A 10,963-nucleotide genomic window follows, 5' to 3' on the forward strand; every position below is an offset into this window, starting at 1 on the left:
GCTCTAATTATAATGTAGCTCTGGCAGGGAAGCACAGTGGCCTAATTCATTGTCCACCCGAAACCCCAGGCTGAAGCCAGGGTCTCGCAGGGAGTTTGAGAGATGCTTTTTCTTTCACTGCAGGATTATTTTTTTCTGCTCTGTCTAAAAATTACTGCTTTTTAATATGGGTTCTGTCTTTGGTAAATGGGGTGTTAATTGCTGTCTTTAGTGATACTGATTTCTTAATTTTGCTGCTGCTTATTCGTGGATAACATGGGAAAAAAAATTGCACTTCCCAATAGGAGCATTTTAATATGATCCCATGAGTCTGGAAATTTCTTAACTGAGTTCTTCTTGTGTTTATATTTAAAAAAGCACAAGGGGCCTAGGATAAACTATATTCTGAAATAGCAGTCTCCTCTCAGTTAATGACTGATAAATAAGTTTCAGTCTCTATTTGAAGTGAATGAATTAGTTTATAAACACTCTCCCAGGCCATCATTTCAACATTAGGACTGTTAGCCCATCTGTGAAACATATACAAAGGGTAAAACCTAAGCCCTCATTTGTTTTGAGTTTCTTGGTGTTAAAAACCGAGTAGCGTTTGGACTCTGGAGCCTTAAAATTGTTTTGTTTCCTCCTCTCCATTTTGAACAGATGATTTTCCTAAACCCCAGATCACGGTTCAGCCAGAAACACAGTCAGCAATAAAAGGTTCCAATTTGAGTTTTATCTGCTCAGCCGCCAGCAGCAGTGATTCCCCTATGACTTTTGCTTGGAAAAAAGACAATGAACTGCTGCATGATGCTGAAATGGAAAATTATGCACACCTGCGGGCCCAAGGTGGCGAGGTGATGGAGTACACCACCATTCTCCGGCTGCGCAACGTGGAGTTCACCAGCGAGGGGAAGTACCAGTGTGTCATCTCCAATCACTTTGGTTCATCCTACTCTGTCAAAGCCAAGCTCACAGTAAATAGTATGTGATCGGACTTTTTGCCTTTAAAGACACCTTTTGGATTCCGTTTTCTATTACTCCTGACCCTGCTCAACGTTCCCCACCTAACCCTTCTTTTCTCGGCCTCTCCACAAAAATTAAGGTTCTTGGCATCTGCACAAGCAGTTCCTTGTGTTGAGGACCCCGTCCTTGTGGGTAACACAGAGATGAGCCAAACACTTTTACTCTCCTGGGAGTTCACAATGTATTAGTTTCTTTTTTAACGTTGTTTCAGTGTTTCTTTTTGAGAGAGAGGGAGAGCTAGATCAGGCTAGCAAGAGGCAAGGAAGGGGCAGAGAGAGAGAGGGAGACACAGAATCCCAAGAAGGCTCTGGACTCTGAGCTGTCAGCACAGAGCCTGGACGAGGGGTGGGGGGAGGGGCCTTGAACTCACAGACCATGAGATTAGGGCCTGAGCCAAAGTTCAATGTTCAGTGCTTAACTGAACCAGCCAGGCACCCCATTTTTTTAATTTTTATTTTTTATTTTTTAGATAATGTGTGTGCAGGCAGTGGACAGGCAGAGGGAGACAGAGGTCCAAGCAGGCTCTGAGCTGAGCTTGATACAGGGCTCAATCCTATGACCCTGGGATCATGACCCAAGCCAAACTCAAGAGTCAGACTCTCAACCAACTGAGCCACCCAGACCCCCCACCAGTGTGTTAGTCTGATGTGGGAAGGCCATGACATACACTGTTAGAGCACTTCACCTTTAATTCCGAGGTCTGGATTTGAATCCTGCAACTCATGCTTATAGCTGTGTGACTCTTAGCAAGTTCCTTAACATATTTCCCCCCCCCACATCTTTCAATTAGGAATAATGATACTTACTACCTTACAGAGAGGTATGATCATCATTAAATAAAATAACTGGTGCAGAGAACTTACCAGAATACCTAGGATATGGTGAACGCTCACTAAAGGCAGTAAGTATTAGCTAGTGTTAGTAAAAATATGTAATTGCTTTGTGTGGCTGGTATACATTTTTATGACTGGAGCCTTAACCATTTTATCACTTAATCATTTATACCTTCAGTGGTAGGAGACTTTTTTTTTTGGTAGGAGACTTTTTTATACATTAATGTATTCATTCCACAAATAATTGCTGAGGCCTGACAGAACAATTTTGAGTTTAAAATTGTAGGACAAAATACATATCTAAAGTCATAGAATGTTGGAGCCAGGAGGGACTTAAAAAAAAAAAAGGATGAAAAGAGTAGTCAAGGTACTAATAGATTAATTGATTTGCCCAAGACCTCACAGATGATTACTTAGGAAACTGAAAAGGATCTCAAAAATAGCAGAAAGACCTTCAGTCTGAACATCAGGTGACCTTTCAGCCTGACTTCATCATTTCTGTGCCTGTGTAATCTTGAGGGGATCTCTTCATCTCAACTTGAGATTCCTTATCTTGCAATCAGAAGTAACACCTGCCTTAACTGTGTCAGGGGCATTTGTAGGTATATATTAAAAAACAAAAAACCAGAATGGAAATGAACCCCTAAAACTCCATAGTACTGATGCCCATATTCTTTATTCGATTCCAGTGCTTCCTTCCTTCACCAAGACCCCCATGGATCTTACCATCCGAGCCGGGGCCATGGCACGTCTGGAGTGCGCCGCCCTGGGGCATCCAGCCCCACAGATAGCCTGGCAGAAGGATGGGGGCACAGACTTCCCTGCTGCGAGGGAGAGACGCATGCATGTCATGCCTGAGGATGACGTGTTCTTTATCGTTGATGTGAAGATAGAGGATATCGGGGTCTATAGCTGCACAGCTCAAAACAGCGCAGGAAGCATTTCTGCAAATGCAACTCTGACTGTCCTAGGTAAATGGCTCTTGTTAGGGTCCTTGATATAAATTAATCTTAAAGATACTAGCTCCCTCAGAGGCCCTGTCACAAGTTGTAAGAGGGAGATGTAATCGTAAGACACTGCCTCTCCTTGGAGAGGGCAGATGGCCTCTCGGGAGCTTGAATCGGGAGTGAGGTAGTTACATCTTCAAGCCTGTGTCCAGAGAGATGAATTTGCCTCTTCCATTCCGAGGGGAGAGGAAAAGTAAATGCCTTGATGCTTCCCCTTTTTGCAGGGCTCACCACACAACCAGCCCTCCTCTTCCCCATTGTCCAGTCTCTACCACTAATCTTAACACTATAAAAAATACATAAGGGAAAAAAACGAGCAGATTGGGAAGGACCTACTCTCTTTTCCTGGCCTGCCCTGCTGGTCTGGAAATCAGAGTTTGTCTTTTACCTTTCACCTAAACAGGAGCTTTTTAAACAGGTGAACATGTTAATCATATATGTATCTTTGAAAAAGTTGAGTGAAGTAACCTGTGAACACCAGATAATAAAAAATACTTTCATAATGTAAATATAGGTTTAGACATGTAGCACAAGGAAGTCTCCCTTTAAAAAATTTAAACATTCTGATTTCTTTCCTCCATCAACACCCCCCACCACTTAAAATTATTTTTAAACATTTTCTGTTTCTAAGAAATGTCTAACATGTTTCACAATGCCCCTCTTCCACTGTTCCCAGTCTTGCCAAGAGTGAGAGAGATTGAGATTTGAAAAATAGTAAATGTTATCCTTAACAGGTGTCATAATAAATGACAGCCAAACAATGAAGTGAAATCCCAAACGTTGTCCACACACGTACGCTCATAAAGAAATGTACACATTAGGTTGTGGAAGCATACAATGTTAGGTTCCAGTTTCAGTAAATTCAACTAGCGGGTCTTCTGATGTGCAACACCTAATTGCATTTAGATTAAAAGCATAACTTGTCATTTCAGAAACACCATCATTTTTGCGGCCCCTGTTAGACCGAACCGTAACCAAGGGAGAAACGGCCGTGCTGCAGTGCATTGCCGGCGGCAGCCCTCCTCCCAGATTGAACTGGACCAAGGACGACAGCCCCTTGGTGGTCACTGAAAGGCACTTTTTTGCAGCAGGCAATCAGCTGCTGATCATTGTGGACTCTGACGTCGGCGATGCTGGGAAGTACACGTGTGAAATGTCCAATACCCTCGGCACTGAGAGGGGCAACGTGCGCCTCAGCGTGATCCCCACTCCCACCTGCGACTCCCCTCAGATGACCGCCTCGTCACTGGACGATGACGGGTGGGCCACCGTGGGCGTCGTGATCATAGCGGTGGTTTGCTGTGTGGTGGGCACGTCGCTCGTGTGGGTGGTCATCATCTACCACACAAGGCGGAGGAGCGAAGATTGCAGCATTACCAACACAGGTGTGTAAACACCAGCTTGGCACGGGCGCCGCCGTCATGTGTGTTTGTGGTCCCGTGGTAATTCTCGTCCAGAATGTGTGTCTCACAGCCTGAGGCCGTATCGGAGGGGTGACTCATTTGTTTCAAGCTGCAGAAATACGGTTAGCTAAAAATAACACCTCAGCCCCAAAGAAAGGCTGATGTTTAAAGATTAGTCCTTCTTGTTGAACCTCATCAAAGTATCCCGTCGGCTGTGACATGCAGCCCAAGTCACAGAGTAAAACACGCACTGCTTCACGCGGTGGTGATGGAGAGCAGGAACAGCCGCTCGGTTGTGCGGTTCACACGCTGGCGTAGTCCTGTCTTGTCATGCGTGTGCCCGTGTACGTGTGTGAGAGCAGCCATCTGGGAGGGGCCTGCAGGAGGGGGCCATGACGTCACTAATACCTGCAAAGCCCTCTGTTGGTAAATATTAATTATGGTAAATGTTAATATTGGTAAATATTAATACAGCAGAAATCAAGCCTAATTCAAGAGCTTAGATACTATCCCATGAAAAGTCCTAAGCCTGTATTTTTTGAAACCTCTGTTTTTGAAATTTGGGAGGGACATTCTGTAGAAGAGCAGTAGACAGTGGGCTTGTGCTTCCCAGGGCAGCGGAGCGCTAACCTTCCTTACCCAAACACTGTACAGTCAAGGTGGATTTTTAGGAGTAGGTATATTGCTTCGCACAGAAACCCAAACAGTATTGACGGGTCGTCAGGGAAGGCTGTGGAGTAGGTGTGTTCATTCTTGGCTAACAGTGCTCTTGTTGGATGGCAGATGAGACCAACTTGCCGGCGGATATCCCTAGTTATCTGTCATCCCAGGGGACCTTAGCCGACAGACAGGATGGGTACATCTCCTCAGAAAGCGGAAGCCACCACCAGTTCGTCACTTCTTCAGGAGGCGGATTTTTCCTCCCACAACACGACAGTAACGGTAAGTGTTTAAAATGAACACAGGCCCTCGTTGTTTTGAAACAATTTGATGGAAGGCTCAAATACGGTATTAATTTTCACAAGAAATCGATCCACTCATATATTTAGGAACTGGCCCAGCATCACTAGCAAAGCTTGAAATTAAATACTTTTGTGCCATTCTCTTAAGCACTAGAAAAATCTTTCTTTCTGATAATAAGAGAGGACAAGTGGGAGAATTAAAGTTTAATTTCCCCATGCAACACTATTTTTTTTACACTGTAAATGCTCTTTGTCCCTGAACGTTTTCCTTTTTTAAATGATGTTAACTGGTTTCATGTATGGTCTTAAAAGTCCAATGAGAAGAATCAAATTCTGACTGTTTTAAGAACTGTATGGATTGGGGGCCTATGGGTGACTCAGTTAAGCATCTGACTTTGGCTCAGGTCGTGGTCTCAGTTTCTGGGTTGGAGCCCCACATCAGGCTCTGTGCCCACAGCTCGGAGCCTGGAGTGTGTTTCAGATTCTGTGTCTCCCTCTCTCTCTGCCCCTCCCTCGCTCACACTCTCTCTTTCAAAAATAATAAACATTAAAAAAAAACTGTATGCTTTTAGGAATAATCATGGAGACAGCATAAGGCAAACACACAGGCTTGGTTCAAGACCCACATCTGACACTTATTCCCTGTGTATCCTTGTACAATTATACAGTACTTCCTTTTTAGGCTGTTGTGAAATTAAATTAAAATGATATTGGAAAACTGCATGTTACTTGGCACGTATTAAAGTGCTCAAAAAGCGAAAGCTATTGACGTTCTTTTCAAACATTTTACCGTCCTGTCCCACAAGCATTTATTGAATATCTGCTGTGTGCTGGACTCTAGTTGAGAGGGAAGATCTTTGTTTTCAGTCTCATAGTGTAGTCAATGGTGAGACAAAAAATTCAACAAATAGTCACAAAGTGCTTGGCAAGGCAGTGGTAGTGGGTATAGAGATAGAAGATTTTCACATACAAGTGGGTGTTCTGGTTACACTCATTTGGTTGCAAAGGGCAGAAGCCCAAGCTTGTCCAACAGTATCAGGGTTTACTGAAGACATTTTGAAAGGTTAAAGCAACAGAACCGGAACACAGTGATGCTGTGTCCTTGGCTGCTGGGGCTGGAGATGGGTGCTGTCAGCAGCTCCAGAGGCCTTCACTGATCACATTGTGCCCTGCCTCTTCTCTTGAAGACTGCCCACGTCCTGCTTCCCAGGCACATGGCTCATCATGCGGCTCTCCCCTGCACTGCCTCCTTGTCCTTCATCTGCTGTGGCCACTGCTAACTGGAATATCATTTCCGGGTTGTTTGGCTCAAACACTCACAATAGGGGGTTTTTTTGGCCAAGCTCATTTTTGAGTTGAGCATTTAAAGATCATTTGTTGAATGCCACTTCCTGGTATTGCTCACCTGTGACCTTCTGAAGGAAGGGGGCAGTGCTGATGGCATCATGTGTTTGGGACCATGGCCGCTTCAAGTGCTATGTGCATACATAGATCAGTTTCTCTCATAAGGGGCAGAGGGCGTGGGAGCCCGTACCCGGGTGAACACATCCCTTACAATGGTTAATTGAGCACTCTTTCTGCAGGATGGCACAGATGTACTCAGTTACTAATCCGCAGGCCTCAGGGCATTTCCTGCCATAAACTTCTGTACCTTTTTTCTCTTACATGCCATTCTATCCAAAATTTTTATCTCTAAATAATGGGAAAAAGTGGAGAGGATGTTGAGGGGTACTTGAACCAAATTCATTTGGTGACCGAGATGTCTATTTTAAAGGGACATGCCACATCGACAATAGCAGTGAAGCTGATGTGGAAGTTTCCACAGATCCATTCCTTTGTCCCTTTTTGGGATCCTCGGGCCCTGTGTATTTGAAGGGGAATGTATATGGCTCCGATCCTTTTGAAGCCTGTCATACAGGTATGTGGTTTTCTTATCTGAGTTCTGTTCCCTAAGGAGATTGCTAGAAGCACTAACTCTGGCTCTCTCTGATATTGTCCCCAAATTCAAAAGGCGGTGGCCCTGACCTGAGAACAGCTTTCGTGGACCACTGTGAGCCCAGTTACATAAAGAAAAAGGAGTGCTACCCATGTCCTTATCCTTCAGAAGAATCCGGTGAACCGAGTGGCAGTGATCCAGGATGGCCCTCACATGTGAGGAAGTTAATCAACTCTACTTACTCTCAAAATGAAGGACCTGGAACAAAAAGTTTGTGTCTAAACAAGTCCTCTTTAGATTTTAGTCTAAGTCCAGAGCCAGCATCAGTTACTTCAAGTAATTCTTTCATGGGTAAGTTTATTGATACATAGACACCTTAACTCGGGACTCAAATTCCATGTTGCATGTGGGAGAGCAATGAGAGCCTCAGATGCCAAACTTGTGAACAGTGTTTTGTTATTGTTTTTTTTTTAATGGTGTTGTCATGACATCCTATGAGTTAGTATACGTGTTTCTAAAGGCGAAGTCAGCCACGGGGGATTTTCCTTGATTATATGTAATCCGTAACTAAGCCCTGGGAGCTTTCTGGTTAACACCGTGTGTGGCATCATCTAGAAGACAAGAATTTGGGGAGTGACTTAAGAGCTCCATTTGTCAGCCTTGTGGAAAAAGTGGTTTTGGGCTACAGCAGCTTTTGGGGTGGAGTTGTGTGTGCACTGCATGATTGTGGTTTGGGATGTCTGGTGGTGCTCACACTTGGACCACGGTCAGAAGGTGGACCGCATCCCACCTGGCATCATCTGCCCGTGGCCCAGCCGGACTGCTTTGGCAGAGGAGACTGTCAGAGCCTTAAAGCCCGAGTTGGTGGTGGTAGACACTGGCTAGCGCCAAGATTCGTTTGTGAATTTCTTTGTCTACTCCTTCAGCCAGGCAATGGGTAGAACTGAGACCATCTTTTCACTGAGTGGACATATGGGAAAATGAACCACAAATTAACTTGTTTTTAAAAAATGGAATTTTAAAATCATTTACCCAGCTTTTAAGAAATTTTATGTTTTGTCACAGTATAACTATTTATATTCCTTCTTTAGCAATGAAAATAACCTTTATATGACTGTGACAAGAATTTGAGTCAATTAGGGGCGCCTGGGTGGCTCAGTCGGATAAGTGTCCGACTTTGGCTTAGGTCATGATTTCACGGTTCATGGGTTCAAGCCCCACATCGGGCTCTGTGTTGACAGCTAGCTCAGCGCCTGGAGCCTGTCTTTGGATTCTGTGTCTCCCTCTCTCTCTGACCTTCCCCTGCTCACATTGTCTCTGTCTCTCTCAAAAATAAATAAAAACATTAAAACATTTTTTCTTTAAAAGAATTCGAGTCAGTTAAATATTTTCTTAGGAAGAAAGGGCAAGGCATAAGGATTATTTTGAAAGAAAGTTTTTATATCCAGGCACAATATACTTGTAACCAACAACCCAGATCTCCTTCATGGAAAATTGTGGGCCCTTAGGTAACAAAGCCAGGATTTGGAAGAGCTTATATTAGGGAACTTCATTGCACCATGATTAGTATTACTGTAAGTTACGAAATGCAGCAAATGGACATACATGTTCATTCCTCAGCTCCATTCCATAGGTTCTTTCTCTGTAACACAGATGCAGATACACCTGATACCATAAATGACTTGTACAAAGCACTTACTGTGCTCACAGGTAAGTTCCTCCTTCATGTAAAATGTGTCTTGATGTACATACATACTAGCCAAAGGACCCGTATGCTCAAGGGTGTTGTATTTTTTTTCTTTCAGGAACATTTGGAAAGCCTCTGAAGAGAGCTCACCTGGATGCTTTTTCAAGCTTTGCACAGCCATTCGATTGTCAGCCAAGAGCCTTTCACCTGAAAGCCCGGTCTTCCCCAGACTTGGACTCTGAGTCAGAGGCATATGGGAAAGAAAGGACAGATTTTCAGCAAGAAAATCACACATGTACCTATAAACAGACCTTGGAAAACCACAGGACTCCAAATTTTCAGTCTGATGACTTGGACACCTAGACTGAACAGAAGCAAAGAAGAGCTCTAACGTACTACCTCAAGCAGACTTTTATTTAAAAGGAAGAGAATCCTATGTTTTTAAATGGAGTTATGAATTTTAAAAGGATATTTATACAGATGGACCAAAATTACAAAAAGTTATAAAAAATTTTATAGTGGGAGTAACTTTCATATAAGAATACCTTTTTAAACTATTTTAACTTGTTTTATGCAAAAAAAAAATCTTATGTAAATTAATGGTATGGATCATGACTATTTTATGTATTTTTATAATGCCAGATTTCTTTTTATTGAAAATGAGTACAAAAACATTTTAATTAATACCTGTCTTGTACCTTTTTTGAATAGAAGTCACTTCATTTTATTTTGCACATTGCATTTAATAAAATGTGTCATTTTGATCCCAAGCCCCATCTATACACAGTTTTTATTGTTTTTAACACGTTAGGCTTAATAATTTCATATTATCATGCTCAAATTGATGGATGCTCATTAAAATATAAGCAAAAACTGACCATTTTGCCTATCACACAGAGTTGAGGTAATACAAACTTAAATCGGATTAATGTATATAAAAGCATATGGTATATAGTGTCTATGTAGCATAGATAGTATATAAAAAAGCATATGGTAAACGAAAAAGAGCTACAAAGATTTGAAGTGTATTAATTTATTTCTAACGCTCCAAAGGTTTGTTGGTACAGTCTGGTATAATGTACAACCACCGTTGTTAAATCTCTATTCAAGCCATGTTTCTTTAATTAGAATAATGCCTTCTGTGGTCTAATGCCTTGTGCTTTTCCAAATAGTTTCACATTTACCATCCTTTTAATTATAACAAGAACATGGCTTATTGCACATTTCTGTAGTTAAAATGGCTATAATAGAGGTGATTTTATTCACTGTTCCAGGTTACAATGGGACATGATAGAAATCTTGGCTGTTTTTACTGACTTTCTGCAGGATGAGCAGTTCTTACAGAGAAGGTACTTTTAAGCTATTCTAAAGAATTAAAACCTTTCCCTAATCTGGTCATCCTGCTCTGGTTAAAAACTGAGTATCAAATCTGTTATTTAAACTCTTTAAAATATTTGTCTTAAAAGTATTTAAGTGAAAATGTCATTATATGGTTCATATACACACACAAAACATGGATACAGTTATCTTTAAAATTAGGTGACATCATTTCAAGTAACTGAGATAAACTTGTTTCCTAATTCAGATAATGAAACTAAATTTTTTTTAGCAAACTCTTGTTTACATCTAAAGTTTAGAGACCAGTCCTCTTGCCCAAGAGTAGTTAAATATGCATGGAAAGAGTTAATATATAACACATTAAGCTGTAAAATCCAACCTGATGAAGGTGTGAATTTATGCCATTGTCCGTTCTTTGAGCTAAAGTGAAAGCAATTAGAAAAGCAGATTTTTCTCAGAGATAAGATATGTTGGGGGTGATGTTTTCCTGCTTAGTAAGTGTACAGTTTTGTTGTTTGTGAGCCAGAAATGACCCCAGGTTGTAGTAAGATTTTTCTTCCTTTAATGTAGACACCAGAGTCCAGAACAGGAAGTTGATCCTTCCTTGGACCACCAGTGACTAAATGTACAGAAGTGATTTTGTATGCTTTGGCTTTATCATTTTTGCCAGATTTTCAAAATCCTATTGTTAATCTGTCTTCATTATTGTTAATCTGTCTTCATTATTGCCAGATGTGTCGCAAGCATTAATAGAGGCCTATTCAATGATTATGAACTTCTTTTAAAAGATTTAAT

General features: G+C 41.9%; 1 protein-coding gene across 1 annotated transcript in view; it reads left to right on the forward strand.

Annotated features, from left to right (window-relative positions):
* The window catches only part of LRIG3 (leucine rich repeats and immunoglobulin like domains 3), a gene marked incomplete at its 5' end in the record, with an annotated part of 48,154 nt that extends 38,554 nt beyond the window's left edge, over window positions 1–9,600 (forward strand). The window contains 7 exons of the mRNA XM_029955459.1: window positions 640–960; window positions 2,525–2,806; window positions 3,775–4,227; window positions 5,029–5,187; window positions 6,982–7,125; window positions 7,219–7,494; window positions 8,949–9,600. Coding sequence (XP_029811319.1) covers window positions 640–960; window positions 2,525–2,806; window positions 3,775–4,227; window positions 5,029–5,187; window positions 6,982–7,125; window positions 7,219–7,494; window positions 8,949–9,193 — 1,880 coding nt within the window. The remainder of the gene's footprint in view (window positions 1–639; window positions 961–2,524; window positions 2,807–3,774; window positions 4,228–5,028; window positions 5,188–6,981; window positions 7,126–7,218; window positions 7,495–8,948) is intronic.
* Window positions 9,601–10,963: the final 1,363 nt, after the last annotated feature.

The sequence above is a fragment of the Suricata suricatta genome, chromosome 10, assembly GCF_006229205.1.
Source record: "Suricata suricatta isolate VVHF042 chromosome 10, meerkat_22Aug2017_6uvM2_HiC, whole genome shotgun sequence".
Classification (NCBI taxonomy): domain Eukaryota; kingdom Metazoa; phylum Chordata; class Mammalia; order Carnivora; family Herpestidae; genus Suricata; species Suricata suricatta.